Genomic DNA, 24073 nt, shown 5'->3' on the forward strand with positions numbered 1-24073 from the left:
GTTTGTAATGAGTGCAGATTGTGTATAATGAATGCAGTGTGTGAGTGCTGGATGAAGTGTGTGTGTGTGTGTGTGTGCTGGATGATATGTGTGTGTGCTGGATGATATGTGTGTGTGTGTGCTGGATGATATGTGTGTGTGTGTGTGTGCTGGATGATATGTGTGTGTGTGTGTGTGCTGGATGATATGTGTGTGTGTGTGTGTGCTGGATGATATGTGTGTGTGTGTGTTGGATGATGTGTGTGTGCTGGATGATGTGTGTGTGTGCTGGATGGTGTGTGTGTGTGTGTGTGTGTGTGTGTGTGTGTATGTGCTGGGTGATGTGTGTGTGTGCAGGATAATAGGGAAGAAGCATTTTTTTTTTAAAACTTCATGTGTCTACATTTTTTTTTTTTTATTCCCCCCTCCCAGCTTCTTACCTTGTCAGGGAGGGGGGAGATCGGCTGGTGGTCCGGTGGGGGAAGCCAGCCGCTGCACACAAGGCCCATCACACACTGTTTTCCTCTCCAGCTCTAACTCTCGCGAAACTCGCCTGTGCGGAGCGTTGCTGTGGCAACGCTCTGCCAGCCGCGGGTCTCGCGAGAGTTAGAGCTGGAGAGGAAACACAGCGTGTGATGGGCCCTGTGTGCAGGTAGCAGGGCAGGTCCTGCAGGACTGGTAATGGGAATGGCGTTCCTACTTTGGAAAAAGTGCAGGAACGCCGTTCCCATGCATTCCTGCAGGACTCGAGCCCTGGGGGTATAGTGACATAAAGGGTAGAAGTAGGGGTATGAAGTAGGTTGTCAGAAAAGTATTCAATGAGGGCTTAGTAGGTAATTTTTGACAGTTGCAGGAGAGGAGTCATGGAGGGTGGGGGATAAAAACCTGCTACCAGTTTAATTGATATGCTTTCTTGAAGAAGTTAATTTTCAAAGATTTTTTGAATGAGTGGAGACTGAGTGAAATTCTTACGGAGAAGGGAAGGGAGTTCCACAGAAAAGGTGCAGCCCTGTAATAACCTCAGTCTTTATTACCTCCTGAGCCGTCACAGGTGAGCAACAGGGCTCTATACCCAGCTGGCTGTACATGCACACAGACATACTAAGGTTTCTCCATCCCAATGCACAAGACACACAATCATAAACAGTCACAATGTAATTACACACACTACCACATTCATACCAAGATACACAGTCACCCAAATAATAGTCATCCCACACTCCTGCTCCTTACCAGTATGAGAAGGATAGGGACCTGGAATCCCTGTTGCCCTTGTCGATTGGTGGGTATGCAGGGTCGACCTTTCAGTTTCCCCTCGTCACGTAGCTGCAAGCAGGCAGGGGAGACTGGAAGGAGACCTGCAGCCTTTGAGGAAGCTCCTTTTCTGTTAGACCAGAGTAGATCATAATTAAATGGTCTACCTGGGTCTTGTTACAAAGTTTGACAGGCAAGACAGGGGTGCTCACCTGAGGCACACTGCTGCATGCACACATTCAAGGCTTCATTTACTTGTAACAAAATCCTCTGTTACCTTGGTACTTGGAGAGGACTGTAGATCAGCCTCATTCTATAGATTCTACGGTCTATGGGCCCTGCTCTGGAATGGGACTCTGTTTTGTGGCGGCCAGTACACGGGGACCATTTGGACTGCTTTCCCCTGGATTTGTAAAGTTGGGATATCCTTGTTTTAAAAGTTTTTTCAGGCTTGTTACGACTCTCCATTGCCCTCTGTTGGTAAAACTGGAAAATGTGTTAATTTGCATAATTACAATATGCAAATTAGAAACGTGCAAAAAAAAAACTGACCAGTTGCAGTTGTACAGCTGTATTTCTATAGTTTGGAAAGTTGCAATTGTAGAATATATTAAATGCAGTAGTGTATGTTCGTTCCATCTGGAACTGCGTATACTGGATTTTTTATTCAGGGACCCCAGCAGCAGAGTTTTTGGACCTGCTGACTGCTCGTTCCCTGGAACCCCAGACAAAAAAAAAAAGCTAGTCCCGAAAGCCACAAGTGCTTTTGTAAAGGCAGTAGCTGGTGCAGACCGAGATGTGGATACCTGCCTGGGAAAGGAGCAGTAGACCCAAAGGCAGAGAGGACAATACCTGTCTGGAAGGAGAGCGCTATAGCCAGGTCTAGGGTGAAAGAAGTTCTCAGTGACCCCAGTCAAGCTCAGGTGACTAGGGCTAAAGTCTACCAGGATCTGTTAAAGCAGCTAGGAAGCGGACCAGACAGTAAATACCTCTGTATGCCGAGTGATAGATACTGCCCCCTGCACTGTAAATCCCTCTGTATACTGAGTGACACACTGCCTTGCACAGTAAATCCCTCTGTATACTGAATGACAGACACTGCTCTGCACAGTAAAAGCCTCTGTATACTGAGTGTCAGACACTGGCGTACATACCGTGGTATGTACGCCAGTGCGTCCACATTTTGGCAGCCACTTCTCCTGGGGGACCCAGGAGCTGGCCACCTCAGGGCCCCCTGCGAGGCTGGCAATGGAGTCACTGGGCGGGCGGGCACGCAGGGAGCATTCTCCCCTGAGCTCTCTCTTCCCAGTTCACTCGCGCGCACTGCAGTGATGCCGGAGCCGGAATATGACATCACTCCGGCAGGGAAGTTTTAGCCGCGAGGCAAACAAGGCATTTGCCTTGGGCGGCATTTTCCAGGGGGCGGCAAAAAAAGCCGCCCCCAAATGCCCAGGGCATATGTCTTGTTAGCCTTGCGGCTAACTGACATGCCAGACTGGCTGCTGGGCGGGAGGCGCTGGCGGGCGAGGGAGCACTTTACCCTGAGCTGTCTGCTCAGCTCCCTCGCGCGCCACCCGCAGAGTGAGGCTGGGAACCGGAATATGACGTCTTATTCCGGCTCCCAGCCTCACTCTGTGGGCGGCGCCTATGGCAGCACAAAACCAGCATACACCACTACACTCCGGCTCTGGCATCAGTAAGCGGAGCACGAGGGAGCTGAACATGAGGGACAGTGCTCCCTCGCCGCCTGCAGGACCGCCTGCCCAGCAGCCCCAATGGACCCCAGTGAAATCTGGAATCCCCTCAGCACTCCCAAAGGTAGGGAGGCTGAGGGATTAAATTGAAGAAAAAAAATGTGAGTGTGTATGTGTGTTAGTGTGTGTGTTATTGAGTGTATCTGCTAGTTAGTGTCAGTGAGGGTGTTAGTTTTTGTGTGTGTGTGTTACTGAGTGTGTTAGTTGTGTGTTAGTTTGTGTGTCTGTTATTGAGTGTGTGTCTGCTAGTGAGTGTCAGTGCGTGTGTTAGTTTGTGTCTGTGTCAGTGAGTGTTACTGAGTGTATTAGTTTGTGTGCATCTTAGTGAGTCTGTTTGGTGTCTGTTAGTGAGTGTGTGTTTGTCAGTGAGAGTATGTTTTGTGAGTGTGTATGCGTCTGTTCGTGAGAGTGTGGTTAAAACCCCTTCAGCACTTACCTTTCTCCAGCACCGGGCTCCCTTGGAGCTGGGGATCTCTCCGCTCCGAATGCGCGGCAAGAGCCGCGCGCGCATTCAAACCGCCCATAGGAAAGCATTACTCAATGAACATGTGAATGAACAGTGTCGTTTGTGAGCATGAGAGTACGAACAGGCAATATTCCGCTCTAGATTACTCCTCTCTCTTGGGACTGCGCATGCGCGAGTGTATCAGCGGTACTGGGGGCTGATCCAGTATACTTCCTCTTGCGTTCCACGAAATGGGAAATGCGGTTTTACGTTCCACATAACCGGAAACTGTTCGTTATTGCGCTGATTAGAGTTTGTTTACACTTTTATTTATTTTTTTCCTGTCTCTCCTTCCTTGGACACATATAGGCAAGCTATTAATGGAGTGATGTATTTTTGTTTGTGTTTGTGTTATTAATTAATATAAATGAGATGTGTGTAAGTTAATTATTGGTTAATCATTTTGCATTGTTTAATATATACATATACACACACACAAATTTACTTTGGCTATGTGGTATTAGCTTGACAAAGACCTCTTAGCAGGTCGAAACATTGCTGATCCTTTTTTTGTTCTATTAAAACTGCCTGCGGTTTGATCACCTTGAGTGCCTGGAGAATTTCTTGTGTTGGCTTATCATTGTGGGGTTGCTAGCCCTGCTCCGGAGCACCAGGTGGTTGCGGAGATAGAGTGTGGCTCCTATTGTCACTTTTGCAATAGAGTGTCCCTTTAAACATGTTAAATGACATTTTCAAGTTTTGATTGGCATTAATTGTATTCATAGTAATTAATGCTATTTGGTACAAATTGTGTCACAATATAAAATGAACACTGTTATATGGTTAGTCATGTTTATTAGTTCAGAAGCAACATAAAAGCATTTTGTATTGCTATACATTTAATATCTCTCTGGGAGCACAAAGGGCTCTGAAAAAGCATAACCAATTTCAAAACTGTTGTTTTAAGGTACAGTTTTAACATACATTCAAATAAAAATAATTAAGGTCAGCAGGAGGCACAATAACAAAATTCCAAAAAGCCAATGTCTTAATGTTTTGGTCTAATCTTAGGAGCAGCGCATCAGAAAGAAGCATGCTCGGTTCACAATTAAGAGCTTTTGCCATTCATGCATATGTCATTCAGTTCCTTAAATAAATAAAAATATAAAATAGTGATAAACCAGTTTATGCACATTAGATGAATTAACAGTAGTAAGTAATGAGTGCTCAGTGACAAATTCAAAATGGACTCCACTGCAGATGTGGCAATTGATATGATACACACACACAAAAATAAAATCATATAAAGAAAAAGGTTTATAAACATGTATCAAGTAGGTGAACATACAACATCTAATAATTATATTGTGTTCAGTTTTTTTGTGCTACTATAAATACAAGATCATTGATTTGTAATACTGTTATGATATGGTAACTTGTAAATAATTCGATATCTATTTACAGAAATATTTTCAATGTTAAATTTAGGAGTTTTCAGCGACTAAAATTCATTGCACAGCTGGAGAAAGCATTATACAACAATGATCCCCATCAGCTGGATGAGCAATGTGTAACTGAAGTCTAGAAGAGAAGTGCCAGATGTTACTGACATCTGGTGGTGAATTTTAGGACATGCAAAACAAAAACCAATGAAGTGGATATATAGCTATGACAAGTTTTATTATTTGACTGTTCTGTAAGGATTCATACATTGAATTTCTCTTTCACACAACGTTTTCCTGCAGAAATAAAAGACCTTACAATTGCAGTGCCTTATTAACCAAAAATATAATAGCACTCATTTTCGGTGTTAATCATCTACTGAACATTATAAAACATCTTAATTCCTTAATTAACCACCAATAACGATATATATATATATATTTTTTGGGACTGTTTTATAAGTTAACATTAAAGTGGCACTGCCACCCTCCCTGCGCCTAACATTTCTAGACACTGGGAAGCGGTCTAGAAGTGGCAATTCCCCTAGCTGTCACCAGTGACAGCTGCAGTGAATTGTTTTTTTTCTATGGAGAACCCTGTGGTCTCGCAGGATTCTCCATAAACCTCAATGCTGTACTCTCACTCAGGCGCGAGAATTCAGCATCAGAAGCAAACAATGACACGCCAATAGAAGATGGCGGTGCCGTGAGGTACAGGTTCAGATAAGTAAAGCTCACCTTTCACTGCCCCCCTCCACACTAGCCACCAGACTCCCAGTGGTGATGTCACTGTTGGCGGTCTTTGCAAATTCTGTATAGTCCTCAGACAGTAACATTGCTGCTCTAACTGTGTATAGAAGCTACTCTGCAGCACTACCAGTAATCAAGGTTGAACAGCTACCACTAGTTCCCTTTCCTGAGATCCATTTTTAAAGGATTTTCAGTGTTCCAGGTGATATACCTCTGTAAAGACAACCATTCTCTATTTTTTGTTGTAAATACTTTGTTTGGCAAGCTGAATATAGAAGATTGCTTTAAATCCTCTTCTTCACCCTTTTTGAATCTGGACATTTTGCTGTTTAGGGCAGAGTTCATTGCATACACTAAAGGCCTGAAAGAGTACCAAAGACTTTGGGGTACTGTTGTAGGAAAGGCCTAAAAAAGGATACCACACCTTTCAGGTCTTTAAAACTACAGCAAAAAGAAGTGGTTGGGAAAAGATTTAAAAAATAAAAGCTATGACTTCCTATATAACTAAAGATAGTGTAGAGTCATTTAATTGCACAGTAATCCATTCTGTTAAAAAAACAAACAAACAAAAAAAACCTGTTCATTATTATATGTCCAGGAGAGTAGAACATACACGCTTATTATAGTTTATATGTTTTAACATCACTTATTACTTTACTTAACTCCTATAAAAAGAAAAAAGATTGGGTATTACTTGCAGTGATGTAGTATTTGCAATACTTGCTTGTTTTATTATGATTGTGAGAAGTATGAAATTGTATACAAAAAATATTTTGCTTTTGATGTACTGAACATCACAGTTGCAAAGTGAAAAGTGCCATAAAGCTTTGTTTCCCATGTTTAATTTTGCTGTTAAATCATTTCTCACAATTATGGTCATTTCAAGAATTACTTAGTGCCATACCTAAAAGGTACTCAATCGTTGCACATACAACAGAGGCCTTTTTTTTGTAGTACTGCTAAATTCTAGACTGGTAGTTTTCAGTAGCCACTTTGGCACACGAAAAACATGCCCACCAAATAAAGTTTCACAGGACCGTCTACACAAGACTCTCCCAGAGGTTTTTCATATTCAGTGCATACAGAATCTCTCTCCTGCCATTAACAATTTTATGTACATTATTAGCAAGTTAAATATCTACAACAGTACAACTACAGTGAACATCTAATGTCACTGGTTTTTCATTTGAAATAAGTTCACAAACAATATTTATGTTACATATTTATACAATCATTTTCCATTCTAGGCACAATGTTGATTTGTCAGCATAAAGGTGAGGGAAGAAGTGAAACAATGGTGTTAAATAAAAGTCTGAGCTTCAATATTGTTTCACCACTAGCAGATAGTTCTCAGCGCAAGCTAGTCTGTTTAGGCAATTTGGCTCCCATTAGAATGTCTGATGTCAAAGTCGCTGGAGGCCCTTTCATCTGCATGCTGGACCCTACCATGGTTGGAAAGCTCCGATTCCTGCGGATGCCAGTGTTAAGCTGAAGGCTGCTTATAGCACTTGTCACAACAGGGTAACTCAAAGGACGGCCTTCCTGCATTACGCCTCCAGGAACATAGGCACTAATTGGTCCCTGTGCACCACATATAATGGGCTTGTGGTGGTCACGTAAAGCAGATGCATGTGCTGGTCCAGATACCTTAGCAATTCCAAACTTTTTAACTTTATCTACTAGGTTAAGGTTTGACACAGACACATCAGTTTGGCTTTCACTGCTTCTTATGTTCTTCTTTTCTCGTACTTCCTTCAAAATGGAGCTGGCAGGTTTAGAAGCCAGGAAATTGTCATAAGGTGGGCTGGTGCACTTAAAGTCCAGCAAGGGAGGTGAGGAACTTGGCGTCTGCATAGGAGAGTTTGGAGGGGTGGAAGGAATAACAGTCATTTTTGGAAGAGAACTGTTCACGAGGGATGCTTTCCTAGCCCTGTCCCAGCTTTGAGGATTGTACATGGCTGCAGAAATTCCCCTCTCCTTTAGCAGCCTCACCAGCCCCAAAGATGTGCTCATAGTGGTTGTCGATTCTCGGAGATTGGTGAACGATTCAGCCAAGCTCAGGCGTCTAGGTGTGCAAGGGGTGCTTGCAGGCGTTGATTTTAGATTACTAAAGTTGCCACAAGACAGATTGGGTGCAGAGTTAAGGCTGTGGAAAGAAGCAGGAGGAGAAATTATAAAACTGCTACATATTCCATATCACACAGTATCAAACACGAAATGCAATAGTAAGTAGGTTTAAAAAAGGCAATGGTTATTTTTTCATGCATTTTAAAATTTTATGAAAACACTCCTACATCCTGTTATAAGTATATTTGTGGTCGGTTAATATAGGGACCGTGAAATACCTTGTGATTTGATTAAGTCGGTGTGGTGTGCCGAAACCGACGTAGGGGTAGGCCTGTAAAAAAAGAGGGCCCCCCGAAGGGATTGTATAGGTATGAAGAGGGTGAGCAGCGTACGGCACGGCAAAGGTAAGAAAGGGGAGTAGCGTATTTTATAGGAATGCCAACTCCTCCCACAAATACAGGCCTGTGGCCTTAAAACCTATGATAAGTTAGATACTTTAAGGTCTACTGAATTTTAAAAAGTCTCCCCTAAAAAAAACAAAATCTAAGAGAAATGCTGGACTCAAGTTTTAAACAAGTCTAAGTGAAAATCTTCTCAGAGCATTTACAAGAGCCCTTCTAACATTTTAAAATGTATGCAAATGTCACAGACAAAGTAATGAAAGATTCTGGCGAAAGAAAGGAACTGCAATTAAACATATCTGGAGCAATCTGAGCAGATATGTTTAAGGGATACTCCAGGAACCAATACAGATTTAGAGCATTTAAAAGGTTTTGGCCTTATTAATATGCTTTGTTTGCATGCTCAAACGCTATAGCTTTTGCACAAAACTATTTTTGCAGAATGCTCCAAAAAGAGACTTCCTTTTCCTAACCAGTTAAGACGACTCTTCAATATCAGTTGACAGTGCCATTATAATTCCATGACACAGATCAAGTATTCACAAATACATTAAAGGGGCACTAAAACCACTTAATTACACTAAAGTTGCAAGTTGCAACTAATAACATTAAACTGCTACTCAGGGCCGCCATCAGGGGGTGACAACCATGACGGTTGTCACGGGCCCGGCGGCCCTGGGGGGCCCGGACTGCTCTGGCAGTCCTGGGCCCCACTTTCCCTCCCTGCACACATAGATAGCGAATATCGCTATCTATGTGTGCAGCCGCGGGCCCCCGGCTCCCTGTTACCGCAGAGGGGGCCCAGCACACAGCTTCTCCTCTCTTCTCTCTTGTAATAACTCTCGCGAGACCCGGTTGCCATGCCATGGCAACGCTCCGCGGGTCTCGCGAGAATTACTGGAAGAGAGGAGAGAAGAGGAGAAGCTGTGTGCTGGGCCCCCTCTGCGGTAACAGGGAGCCGCGGGGCCCCCCACCGGACCACCAGGGATGGAATCTCCCCCCTCCCTGGACAAAGGTAAGCAGGGAGGGGGGAGAAACAATCAATTAAATAATAATAAAAAAAAAAAAATATGTAAAATTTTTTCCCCCGTCCTCTGAGTTCCACCGGGTGGCCCATGCACTTAGGGCCACCCGGAGGGCTTGTATCAGCAGGGGCCCGGTCGGGCGCTCTTTCCCTTTAACACCGCGACCGGGCCCCTTGCTTTCCGGCAGCCGGCTGGGAGGAAGTGACAGCCGCAAGTCACTTCCTCCCATAAAGAGAGGAGCTGCATGGACGGTGGCAGGAGCCAGGAGTCGCCGCGAGGGAGAGAGGACAAGGCTGCAGTGAGGATGAGGGATCCTCACTCCCATCATCCTCAGGCACCACACTGGACCCCAGGGAATCCACCCTCCAGCAAAAGGTAGGAAACTGGAGGGTGGGTTTAAAAATGTACATTTTACATGTGTGTCAGTATGTCTGTGTGTCAGTAGGTCTGTCTGTGTGTCAATATATGTGTGTATGTGTCAGTATGTCTATGTGTGTGTGTGTCAGTATGTCTGTCAGTGCATGTGCATGCATGTGTCAGTCATGTGTCAGTCTCTGTATGTGTCTGTGTGTCTTTCAGTATACCAGTCTGTGTGTGTCAGTATATGTGCCTGTATGTGTGTCAGTATTTCTCAGTGTATATGGGTGTCAGTGTGTGTGTGTGTGTGTGTGTGTGTGTGTCTCAGTATCTCCGTCAGTGTATGTGCCTGTGTGTGGGTGTCAGTATTTCTGTCAGTGTATGTGTGTCAGTATGTTGATCAGTTTGTGTGTCAGTATGTCTGTATATGTGCCTGTGTGTCGGTATGTCTGTATATGAGCCTGTGTGTGTCTGTCAGTACGTCTACCAGTGTCTGTGTATGTCAATATATGTACCTGTGTGTCAGTATGTCTGTCAGTGTATGTGCCTGCTTATCTGTATGTAGTCAGAGTATGTACCTGTGCATCTGAGCCGCAACTTTATATACAAATACACCCCTCCATTCAAACTTCAACACTACATACAAGCACACTCCTACATTCAAAAACAAACACTACACATAAATGCACACTTGCATTCAAACTCCAGTACCACATACAAACACATTCACACAAACATACTTAATACAAACACATGCTTACATTCAAACACACAAAACAACCCTGCAAGCATGGGAAATTGGTAGAGCCCCAGCTGTCAAAGCATTGTTGGAGTTGCACGACAGATGGGGTTCTACCTTTAGTCCAATCTTGCAATTGGGTGTCCCAATAAAATTAATTCTATTTTAGTGCCGCCACTGCATTGGGATGGATGCCGTGATTGCATACCAGGGAGTGAGGGGCGACGGCGGCAGGGCCCATTGGGCCCAAGCAAACGCTTGCCCAGGGTCCAGTCGTTATTAAAGACGGCCCTGCACACACACACTGCATACACTGACACAACACACACACTGCATACACTGACACAACACACACACTGCATACACTGACACAACACACTCTGCATACACTGACACAACACACACTCTGCATCCGCTACACATTAACACACACTCTGCATTCACTACAAATTTACACACACTACATTCATTACACTGACACACTCTGCATTCACTACACCCTAACACACACTCTGCATGTATTACACCCTAACACACACTATGCATTTATTACACACTAACACACACTCTGCATTTATTACACACTAACACACACTCTGCATTTATTACACACTAACACACACTCTGCATTTATTACACAATACCACACACTCTGCATTTATTACACAATACCACACACTCTGCATTTATTACACAATACCACACACTCTGCATTTATTACACAATACCACACACTCTGCATTCACTAAACTATGCACACACTCTGGATTCACTATACTGACACACACTCTGCATTAACTGTACACACAGCATCCACTACACAAACATCCTGTATTCACAGTACACACACTACATCCACCACAAATTGAAACACTCTGCATTCACTATACACAGACACTGCGTCTAATACACACACTACATCCACTACAGGCACTGCATCCACTAAACACATTTCATCTAGTACATACAAACACTACATCCACTACACAAACACACACTACATCACTGTACACACACTACATCCACTACTCAAACACACTCTGCGTTCACTATACACACTGCATCCGCTACACAAACACACACTCTGCATTCACTGCACAAACAGTATCTAATACACACAAACACTACATCCATTACACACATTCTAATTTACTTCCACCATACACACCACATTCAATCCTGCATCATTGTCAGCGGACTAGGTAGGACGTGGGCGGACACGGGGGGGGGGGGGGGGGAGGCCCAGACCTTGTGCTTTGTCAGGGGCCCCAACATTTCTGATGGCAGCCCTGCTGCTACTTAAACCAATGCTTTTAGAATTAAAACCTAAACCCAGGTGTCCAGTAGGTCTTGTTACGCTTTCTTATTTTGCTTACTACCATTTCCCTACATATCTAAAGTTAACTTTCTGTGCGACGACTATAAATTTGGGTGATCATATTAAATAAAATAAATTGCAACATTTTAAGATTGTATTTTTTAGGGTACTGAAATGCAGGAGATATAGTAAGTCATGCAGGCACCACACATCATGCATTCAGTATTTGGGGCATACCATTATTAGAAACACTCAAGCAGTTTGTAATTAACTTGTAAATAAAACATTTAACTAGTAGAACTATAAGGAGTTTCCACATGCTTTATACTTTAACCTGCTATAACATCTTAGCGATTAAATGGCACAACATGCCTTACAAGCCTCAGAGGAGACGTCACTAATGGTCAGTAAGGGAGAAACACTACAACCTGTTTGAGCTTAGTTTTGTTAGCATGAGGACACGATAAGTGTCCAGACAACCTAATTTAGCTGGTTTCACACACACTAGTAATGCTTAACAGTGACCCGGCTGGCACAATTGCTCACCCCCTGCACGATTATAATGCCTGAACTATATCTCCTCTCAGCAAAACCTGGTATATTGTGGTATCTTCCTCTTCCTCAAATGACCTGTGAAGAACCAGGTACGCATAAGATTTTTTTTTACATAAGCTATATGCAACATACCTTTGGGTTAGTGATCATTTAGATTTACCAATGCACTCAGAGAAAAAAAAAAATGTGGTTACAGCTTCAATGTTTTTTGTTAGACTATGAGAATCACAGTAATATGAAACGTTTCCATTTTAGAGGACCTATTTAGAGATCAACGTGTTAGCTTTAAGAAATTAACAACCATGGTTGTAAAATAATTTTAAAAGTTATTGTAAATATATAGAAACCTATATATGCATATCTCAAATCACCATTGCAGTTTATACAACTGCTCCCAAAAAACAGACAGTCAGCATCCTTACAATTATGAAGTAATGAAGAAATGAGGTAATGAAGTAACGTGCCTTACTTATAGGAACAGAAAGCTTGTGATGCTCATTACAAAACAAAATTTCTAAACCAGTATTCAAAATGAGTGGAAAAAAAGGAAACTAGCATGTTAATTACAATAGTGCATCTGTGAGCACAAAGTTTTCCAGATCATCCAGAAAACATGTAATGTTTTCAGGCACTAAAGCCGGACCCTTTGTTGTAGACTATGAGTGGTGGGTTGATAGCAGACAACAGATAGACTGTGTTGCGTTGTGAAGGATTGTCAAAAAGTCTCCTGTACTCTCCAGGTGATGGCTGCTTAATTTGATGTGAGTTTTCCCACTGTCCAACCCTATTTGTTTCTGCTATCTTTTGTCTTGTCGTACATCTTTACAGTGTTTGTAGTATAACTACACTTTCAATACATCTGCCTAAAATGTTCCATATCCATGACAAACAAAACTTGTCTACATGCATGTTTAGATACATTCAGGTCCAAGATTAACTGTGAGCCAATAAAATAAAGCGAAAAAGAGAAAACTAAAAGTTGACCCATGAAACCATGGCTTCAAGAAATATTAGTTCTGCCATGTGAATTTTATGTCTGTTTTGCACAAGTAGGTCTTACTTATTCTTAGCAAAAATAGCTTTTCTCTTACAAAACAAAAAAGTCAGAGCTGTCCATTCAAATGAATATTATATTTTAAAATTAGGAATAGGAAGTTAATGATTGCAAAGCTATGCATTCGACTTCAATTATTTAATGGAAAATGCTATCGAAAGATTTATCTGCCTCGTGCCCAAAACTAATAGACGTAATGAAATGAATCATAAGCCAAAAAGAGTCTTTGTTTTAAAAAAAAAAAAAAAACATTTGTAACCCTAGTTTGTGTGCTAAACTTTATTGAAGGTATATACTCCAGGCTGGTTTGTCTATAAGATTTAAAACTTTGGAAATCTTTGAAAATATTGCGTTGACTGCCCCTTTAGCCCCATAAGGACTGAGCCAAATGTACAAGTTGTGATCAAACCATAACTTAAACAAAAACTTTAAATTGCGCTATATGTCTGTTCAGGCGTAATTCACCTCTTTCATTATTATGTGCACCCACACTTTTTATATATCATTTTATTCAGGGGAAACAGGGCTTTCATTTAACATTAAATATTTAGGTATAAAACATAATTTAATAGGAATAAAATGTAAAAAATGGGAGAAAATAAGATTTAAAAAAAAAAAAAAAAAGGTTTTAGTTCTACATGACATTCTAACTGTGAATGTCATAATACTGTTTTTACTGCAATAAAATACACATTTGTATTTAGCGATGTCTCACGTGTAAAACAGTACCCCCTATGTACAGGTTTTATGGTGTTTTGGGAAGTTACTTGGACACAAACACTAGCCAAAGTTAGCGTTAATATTTGTGTGTGAAAAATGCAAAAAACTAAATTTGAACGCTAATTTTGGCCAGTGTTTGTGACTAAGTGGCTACTAAATATTATATTTGACTCTCTAACTTTTGAAAACACCATAAAACCTGTACATGAGGGGCACTGTTATACTCAGGAGAGTTTGCTGAACACAAATATTAGTGTTTCAAAACAGTGAAACGTGTCACAACAATTAGATCGTCCGTGTAAGTGCCATTTGTGTGTGAAAAATGCAAAAAATTTAACTTTCACTGACGATATCGTCGTTGTAATACATTTTACTGTTTGGAAACACTAATATTTATGTACAGGTTTTATGGTGTTTTGGAAAGTTACAGGGTTAGTGCTAGCAAATTAAATTCCCTGGACTTTCAACCTGTGTTGTCAGGCAGGTCCCGCAAATTGTAATTAATAAAATGACCTAATTATGTAAAATTATTACATAAATATATATGTAGAATTATATATATATATATATATATATATATATATATATATATATATATATATATATATATATATATATATATGAATGAAAAATACAAATATCCCCTGCACTCACGCTTAAAGACAGTCCAATGCCGGGCGCACCACCAGAGCTCCAAATAATGTAGAAAAATATGAGGGAAGGCTGCTCTCCGGACTTTAAAACATCAAACTTTTATTGAGAAATAGTTAAAAAAACGACCAACGTTTCGGTCCCCGCTCGGGACCTTCCTCAGGGTCAAATAGAACAGCAAAACAATACAGTACAGTGTAACAGTGACGAATATATACACCAATAGTCAATTAGTTACTCACTCAGGTGTGTTCCCGTGCGTTCCCGCCATCACCCTGTGTTCTTCCGGGTGTGCGCGCGCATACATGTGCGTAACGTCCTTTCGATTACGTGTCTACGTGTTGATTCACCCGTCACCCTGGAAACCATATCAACAAAACGGCCTGCTAGTGCAAACCGGACCGTGGTCCACAGGATGAAGGATTCTACAAATATACTGACAAAAAAGTGCATCTAAGTGCTTATGATTAAAACGATATATTGCCAGTGAAAGTGGATGTGCAAATCAATATCCATATAATTAATATTAATGACAAAAACTATGTGCATAGACCCCATATGGGGTATGTGGGTAATTATGTATATACGGAGTGTATCATATATAGAGTAGTGGAAACGCTACTTTCCTCCTATTAAAAGTGCTGGTGACAAATATAAAGTGCTGTGGCTTTACGCAAAACTGTGCAAATAGTGCAAACAAAGTGCAATGCTCATACATAAAGTAGCTTGAAGTGTAAAATACCTGTGTAAAGCAGTGTATTACAATAGCTCCGAAATAAAACTACAACTAATAAAAAGTACCCAATGCTTTCTATCACTAATTAAAAACATTTTTTCATTAAAAATTCCTAGCTAGCTGTGAAACTTCATATAAACGAATGATAAGTATTATTTTCATTTAACCCCATAGGAGCCACTGTATTCAGTTGATGGATCCAAAAAGTCTCTTTTTGAAGGAGCATCTTTCCTCTATCTCCACCTCTTCGGGGGGGAGGAATGTGGTCTATACCCACAAACTTTAGTGATGCCAGTGGGTGCTTCTTTTCCAAAAAGTGCCGTGCAACCGGTTTGTCTGATTGTCCATCCCTGTAGGCTAGCCTGATACTCAACCGATGTCCTCTGATCCTTTCACATAACTGTGTCTCCGTCTTGCCCACATAGTGGAGGCAGCATGGACTTGGGTGTGTGACATGTGGGCACATGATTCCAGCTAAGAGATTCAACCACCCACATACGAACAGGACCTACGATATTAAGCATACGATTACCTGTAAAACCCAGTTTGTTGTATACAAACTGGTATGTCCATGCGGCCTCCACTATGTGGGCAAGACGGAGACACAGTTATGTGAAAGGATCAGAGGACATCGGTCGAGTATCAGGCTAGCCTACAGGGATGGACAATCAGACAAACCGGTTGCACGGCACTTTTTGGAAAAGAAGCACCCACTGGCATCACTAAAGTTTGTGGGTATAGACCACATTCCTCCCCCCCGAAGAGGTGGAGATAGAGGAAAGATGCTCCTTCAAAAAGAGACTTTTTGGATCCATCAACTGAATACAGTGGCTCCTATGGGGTTAAATGAAAATAATACTTATCATTCGTTTATATGAAGTTTCACAGCTAGCTAGGAATTTTTAATGAAAAAATGTTTTTAATTAGTGATAGAAAGCATTGGGTACTTTTTATTAGTTGTAGTTTTATTTCGGAGCTATTGTAATACACTGCTTTACACAGGTATTTTACACTTCAAGCTACTTTATGTATGAGCATTGCACTTTGTTTGCACTATTTGCACAGTTTTGCGTAAAGCCACAGCACTTTATATTTGTCACCAGCACTTTTAATAGGAGGAAAGTAGCGTTTCCACTACTCTATATATGATACACTCCGTATATACATAATTACCCACATACCCCATATGGGGTCTATGCACATAGTTTTTGTCATTAATATTAATTATATGGATATTGATTTGCACATCCACTTTCACTGGCAATATATCGTTTTAATCATAAGCACTTAGATGCACTTTTTTGTCAGTATATTTGTAGAATCCTTCATCCTGTGGACCACGGTCCGGTTTGCACTAGCAGGCCGTTTTGTTGATATGGTTTCCAGGGTGACGGGTGAATCAACACGTAGACACGTAATCGAAAGGACGTTACGCACATGTATGCGCGCGCACACCCGGAAGAACACAGGGTGATGGCGGGAACGCACGGGAACACACCTGAGTGAGTAACTAATTGACTATTGGTGTATATATTCGTCACTGTTACACTGTACTGTATTGTTTTGCTGTTCTATTTGACCCTGAGGAAGGTCCCGAGCGGGGACCGAAACGTTGGTCGTTTTTTTAACTATTTCTCAATAAAAGTTTGATGTTTTAAAGTCCGGAGAGCAGCCTTCCCTCATATTTTTCTATATATATATATATATATATATATATATGTATATAATTTTTTTAAATTATTTATATATAATTTTTTAAAATTATTTTTATTTATATATAGGTATATATTTGTGATATATGTATATACTTATGTATATAGATCTATACATTTCGTTCTACGTGTATTTTGATATAATTATTTTGATGTCATTGCAGGCACTCCCCCTACTGGCTATGCCGTCCATGTGATCTCGAGGTCCTCGCAAGGACCTTGCAATCACATGGCCCAAGGGGGCCGAAGGGGGAATCCCTGGGCTCCCACATAAGTCCCCATACTGCGTGGGATCGCCGGCGACTGGGTAAGTACATAGGATGGTGGGGACGTGCAATGCCGCCCCCGGCGTTTAGAGACGGTTCCCTATGGATGGCATAGCACGCCCGCCGTCCTGAAGGGGTTAACATTGATTGGAAATGAGCACTAGCGGTTTGTTTTCAAATATGACGGCTAAAGAACTTTATAATGGAAAACAATTCTATACATTGCAGGTGGATGGGCAGACATGGGGTGCAAGAGTATACGGCTAATACAATCTATAATGTAGATTGGATAAGCCGTATTAGTCCAGTAGACATTAAATAAAGACAAAATGGAGAATCCATTTGTGAAAAACTAAAGTACACTTTATGACAGCCACTAGAGGGACTTTCTGGTGGTTCCTGACGCTTGACATCCTCACGCTATGAGGATTCAGATCCAGCGTCATGTAAAATCCCACAGGAAAGTACATATGCGCATTAGGTATCCCCTGCCGGCTGACGTCGGGGGAGGAGCGGAGGCGGAGCCCTGTGACAGAAGGAGTTTATGAGCAAAGTTATTTTCCTGGCACTGTAGACCCCTCCATCTCTCTGGTTTTTGCCACCACACGCAAGATATTCATGACCTTTCTCTAGTCGCACCACCCTTAAGATACTCCCTCTTATGTCGGCCCCCGAGCGGAGGGTGGTCTGGGATTTCTTAATGTCGATCTATACCACAAAGCAGTACGCCCGACCAGAATCTATGACTGGTTAAACACTTACTGTGCCCTCCAATGGGTCAAGACTGAGGCCTTATTTGTCAAGGTCCCTATCCACACTATCCCATGGCACAACTCTCAACAGTTTTTTCAACACAGGGATCACTCAATCATTGCCGCCACTCTACGCATCTGGTCGCTCACGAAACAATCAGTATATCTATCACCCATACCCTCTATACCTTCTCTGACACAACCCTGTTCAAAGAAGGCATGTCAGGCAGAGCCTACAGGAATTATCCCACCACTTATGCCTCACACTTCACTTAATTTGTTACCGATCAAGGGATTAAACCACTGACTGATTCTTCATGACTCAGAGCCCACAGGCCTTCAGTACTTCAAGTATAATCAATTGGTCCATTTTGTCCAATGCAACAATTTGTTGCAAGCTGGGAACCGAGATATCACAAAAATGTAACAACTTTTGGTCAACCCACCCCCTGAAAAGAAACTCCTCTCCTCCATGTACAACTTACTACAGTTGGTACACTACCAGGCTCTCCAGCCCTGAATGGACAAATGGGCGAATGAGTTGTCCGATCTCCCTCTCCCTGAAGCAAAGTAAATGCATATTCCTTCAGGTACACAAATCCTCCACTGATCTAAGAACGCAAGAGAGCAACTACAAACGTATAACACGCTGGCAAAACTGCATAAACACCACCCACATACAGCCGACACTTGCTGGAGATTCCATCAACCTGATGCATTATTTTGAATTTCACATATATGGTGGCAATGTGATTTGATCTCCAAATTCTAGAAGCACATACATAAACTCATCCAATGAATTACAAATACCCAAATCCTGCTCTCACCTGAATGCATATTATTCCTCCTGCTACCCTCGTCCCTCCCAAAGTATATGTCCTCCTTGGTGACCCTCCTTCTCACTGCAGCAAACCAACTCATCCCTTCCCACTGGAAACAAGCAGACCCCCCTATGATAAGGGAATGGATCCAAAGTGTGGAATTCATACGAGTAATGGAAGAAAATACATATTCGGTTTCTAAAAACTATTCTAAACTGACACTTGAGGCCCTGGATGACCTTTATACAATCTAACAATCAAGTAGATTGAATTACGACACCCAAATAATACTCATATCTACCTATATCACACCAGTGGGACACTAAACAACGACAAGATGTAACACCAGAGGCAACAGTCACACCAAAGTCTCAAAAATTAACCATTTGGATCGCACCACCTCATGACCGATGTGTTCCAATTATTTTGTCATGCTTGTATTTTTATGCTCAAAGGCCTCTAACGTGGAACTCAACTGATGGTTAAAGCTTAATTATGTTCTTGTAAATGTTCGTTACCGTATTCTGTGACATATCTTACCATGTTATATACTGTAGCGAAATATTCAATACCATTGCCAACTAATACTCAACTTTTTTTTAAAAAAACAAACACTGTCCCTCTTTGCTAGTTCAGGCTTTGCCTCCGCTACTATCAGCGATGGAGGGGGGGGGGAATATACGGAGCTATAGTGCCAAGAAAACAACTTTGCTTTCCTGTAACTCTAGTTTCCCTTTAAGGTCCCACCACATCATTTCAATCGGGTTGAGGTCTGGACTTTGACGTGGCCATTGCAATTGCCATTGCTTTTTCAGCCATTCTGCTGTAGATTTGTTGGTGTGCTTGGGATCATTGTCCTGTTGCATGACCCAATTTCGTCAAAGATTGAGTGATCGAACAGATGGCCTCACATTTGACTCTAGAATACTGCAAGGTTCCCAGGTTCCGTGACTGCAAAATAGGCCCAAATTATCACCTCACCACCTCCGTGCTTGACAGTTGTTGTGAGGTGTTTGGTGAAAACTAAACCGCATATCAACACAAAAGTGGTGCTGTGCAGTATGGCAAAACACCTCAACTTTGGTCTCAACTGTCCAAATGACATTTTTCTTGAAGTCTTTTTATGGTTTGTCCGGATGCAACTTTAAAAAGAACATGTCAGCACGGCTTATGATTTCAGAGAGAGGCTTTCTTCTGGAAACTCCAAACAAACCATACTTGTTCAGTTTATATTATATATTGTTATAATTATACAGTCATGAACTTTAATATGCTGAGGCCTGTAGAGCCTGAGATGTAATTCTTGGTTTGTTTGCAATTTTTCTGAACATTGTCTGGCCTTGGGGTAGATTTGCTTGGGCATGCACACCTAGGAATAGTGCCAATTGTCTTGAATGTTTTCCACATTTGAATAGTGATGTCCCGAACGGTTTGCTGGCAAATAGTTCCTGGCGAATATAGCTTGTTCGGTCCACCCGCTATTCGTTATTATTGAGTAAACTTTGACCCTGTACCTCACAGTCAGCAGACACATTCCAGCCAATCAGCAGCAGACCCTTCCTCCCAGACAGCATACAATTTAGATTAATTCTGAAGCTGCATTTTTTTTGTGTTTGTGTTTATTATACATTATCCTCCATAGCCAGTAACCTGTGTTTATTATACATTATACCCCATAGCCAGTAACCTGTGCTTATTATACATTATCTCCCCCATAGCCAGTAACCTGTGTTTATTATACATTATCCCCCCACAACCAGTAACCTGTGTTTATTATACATTATCCCCCCATAGCCAGTAACGTGTGTTTATTATACATTATCCTCCCCATAGCCAGTAACCTGTGTTTATTATACATTATCCCCCATAGCCAGTAACCTGTGTTTATTATACAGTATTCCCCATAGCCAGTAACCTGTGTTTATTATACATTATCCCCCCACAACCAGTAACCTGTGTTTATTATACATTATCCTCCCCATAGCCAGTAACCCGTGTTTATTATACATTATCCCCCATAGCCAGTAACCTGTGTTTATTATACAGTATCCTCCATAGCCAGTAACCTGTGTTTATTATACATTATCCTCCCATAGCCAGTAACCTGTGTTTATTATACATTATCCTCCCCATAGCCAGTAACCTGTGTTTATTATACATTATACCCCATAGCCAGTAACCTGTGCTTATTATACATTATCTCCCCCATAGCCAGTAACCTGTGTTTATTATACATTATCCCCCCACAACCAGTAACCTGTGTTTATTATACATTATCCCCCCATAGCCAGTAACCTGTGTTTATTATACATTATCCTCCCCATAGCCAGTAACCTGTGTTTATTATACATTATACCCCATAGCCAGTAACCTGTGCTTATTATACATTATCTCCCCCATAGCCAGTAACCTGTGTTTATTATACATTATCCCCCCACAACCAGTAACCTGTGTTTATTATACATTATCCCCCCACAACCAGTAACCTGTGTTTATTATACATTATCCCCCCACAACCAGTAACCTGTGTTTATTATACATTATCCTCCCCATAGCCAGTAACCTGTGTTTATTATACATTATCCTCCCCATAGCCAGTAACCTGTGTTTATTATACATTATCCTCCCCATAGCCAGTAACCTGTGTTTATTATACATTATCCCCCCATAGCCAGTAACCTGTGTTTATTATACATTATCCTCCCATAGCCAGTAACCTGTGCTTATTATACATTATCTCCCCCATAGCCAGTAACCTGAGTTTATTATACATTATCCCCCCCACAACCAGTAACCTGTGTTTATTATACATTATCCCCCCACAACCAGTAACCTGTGTTTATTATACATTATCCCCCATAGCCAGTAACCTGTGTTTATTATACATTATCCTCCCCATAGCCAGTAACCTGTGTTTATTATACATTATTCCCCCACAACCAGTAACCTGTGTTTATTATACATTATGCCCCATAGCCAGTAACCTGTGTTTATTATACATTATCCCCCCACAGCCAGTAGCCATGGTTTATTATACATTATCCCTCCATAGCCAGTAACCTGTGTTTATTATACATTATCCCTCCCATAGCCAGTAACCTGTGTTTATTATACATTATCCTCCTATAGCCAGTAACCTGTATTTATTATACATTATCCCCCCCATAGCCGGTAACCTGTGTTTATTATACATTATCCCCCCCATAGCCAGTAACCTGTGTTTATTATACATTATCCCCCAAAGTCATTTATCGTTGGACCTAGGCAGCATGATGTCTTAGGCCGGCCCAGAGAGTGAGTGAATAATATAATATATATGTTCAGAAACATACTAGTAATATATGTAAATCGGGTTCATGCAAAGAGGGTATAAAAGTATTAAAGAAAAACACATTTATTGCATCAAATTTACAAAGCCAAACTTTTAAAAGCTTTCCTCTTTTCTTTCTCGGATGAGGAATATATCGGTTGTAGACTGAGGATTTCCATCTGCCCAATCTTTTAATAATATGCACTGGAGTGTCAGTGTTGAAGGAGACCAAAGCTGCCCCTATTCTAAATGAAAGACCAGAGACATGGATACAACCCAATCTTAGGAGTAGTGTTCTGATGTAGAAGATTAATTTAGCCGTAGTCAGAGGGATTCAGTGAGAGTAGTGGTGAAATGTGTGTGGCATGACTAGGTGTGGGTAAGTAAGAGTCAAGTATTTTAACTGGGCACTAGTTCTAGGTGGGATAAAGTGGTATAGCGGATGGATGAGTAGTTTGGTTCGTTTTAGAGGTTTGTAGAGAAAGTATATAGTGATCATGATTTTTAAGGTGGTCTCAAACAAACATAAAATGCTATATAAAATTTGTGAGAATATCGAATAGTCGTGTACAGTAAATCAGAGATGGCTCAGAATATCGAACCATCGATCGGTAATCTGGATGAAATAGGGGGTCTCTCTCTTTTATTAAATACGCGGTAATATGCTTTTAATGGGATAGGAAGTTAGGAAAGGTGTGTGATTGGGATAAGTGGTTGTGGCTGTATTTACCTTATCCTGGGACCGACCTGGCTCCTAAGCTTGGCTCCTAAGCTTGAGATCACTCCTGCCTCCACACGAGCCGCATGCGGCTTGATCTCCTCTTCTGACTTAGCCGCGTGCACTGACCGCAGTGATCGGTCAAGTGGCCCGCCTGGAACTAGGAGCACGGCTCGAGTCATGAGCTCGCTCTTAAAGGGGCAGTGGGAGCCAAAAGTTGATTCAGGCTCCCATTGGCCGTCATTCCAGCACCCCCACACACAAACGTTTTGGGGGCACAATAGCTTGCATTAAAAAAAACAAAAAACTTTTTTGACTGTAATATAATAGCAGTCAGTTTCCTTCACACATGTGCGTTTCAGGGCCTGCCAGGGCACAGTGTCACACCAGTGCAACTCATATCTGGTGTAACAGTAGTGTACATTAAAAAAAAAATACAGGGGGCTTGTTGTCACCTTTCGGGGACCCTTGGTGTTGTAAGTGGCTGGGTGGAGGAAGAGACCTTCAATGACATCAGTGAGGACAAGGAACGGGACATGGCTAGCTTGGTATCCAACCTTGTGTAAATGGGGAGTTTGCGGTTGTGCAAATGGACTGTTTGCGGTTGTTTGCGGTGCGTTAAACGGGGAGTTTGGTCTGTCACTGTGAAGCGGGCGTAACCCTTACACTACCTGATCGATACAACATCATACCTGATGTTTTAAAGCACGTTATTCCAAACAATTTAGGAATGTTATGTGATTTATGCCCTTTATGGATTAAAACCAGACTCTGCATCAACTATGTAATTTTCCATGGGAGTTTTGCCATGAATCCCCCTCCGGCATGCCACAGTCCAGGTGTTAGTCCCCTAGAAACAACTTTTCCATCACTATTGTGGCCAGAAAGAGTCCCTGTGGGTTTTAAAATTCGCCTGCCTATTGAAGTCTATGGCGGTTCGCCCGTTCGCGAACATTTGCAGAAGTTCGCGTTCGCCTTTTGCAAACAGAAAATGTTATGTTCGTGACATCACTACATTTGAATAATCTTTCTCACTGTAGAATGATGGACTTTAAATTGTTTGGAAATGGCCTTATAACCCTCTACAGTTTTATGGGCTGTAATAATTGCTTCTCTAAGATCATTGCTGAGGTCTTTCCTCCTTGTCATTGTGTTAACACACACCTAAATGCTCCAGGCCAGCAAACTGCTAAAACGTTGGCTTTTATAGAGGTGGTCACACTTGCCAATGATTAATCAAGATAAAT

General features: G+C 41.6%; 1 protein-coding gene across 7 annotated transcripts in view; it reads right to left on the bottom strand.

Annotated features, from left to right (window-relative positions):
* Window positions 1-5328: 5328 nt before the first annotated feature.
* The window catches only part of TRAK1 (trafficking kinesin protein 1), a 126032-nt gene continuing 107287 nt past the window's right edge, over window positions 5329-24073 (bottom strand). For 5 of the 7 annotated variants that reach the window (XM_063452093.1, XM_063452091.1, XM_063452088.1 and 2 more), the window contains one exon: window positions 5329-7770. In XM_063452093.1, the coding sequence (XP_063308163.1) occupies window positions 6975-7770 (796 nt within the window). In that variant the 3' untranslated portion in view covers window positions 5329-6974. Of the gene's footprint in view, window positions 7771-12077; window positions 12162-24073 lie in introns of all 7 variants that reach the window. The other 2 variants (XM_063452095.1, XM_063452094.1) reach the window with 2 other exon arrangements.

The sequence above is a fragment of the Pelobates fuscus genome, chromosome 4 (assembly GCF_036172605.1).
Source record: "Pelobates fuscus isolate aPelFus1 chromosome 4, aPelFus1.pri, whole genome shotgun sequence".
Classification (NCBI taxonomy): Eukaryota; Metazoa; Chordata; class Amphibia; order Anura; family Pelobatidae; genus Pelobates; species Pelobates fuscus.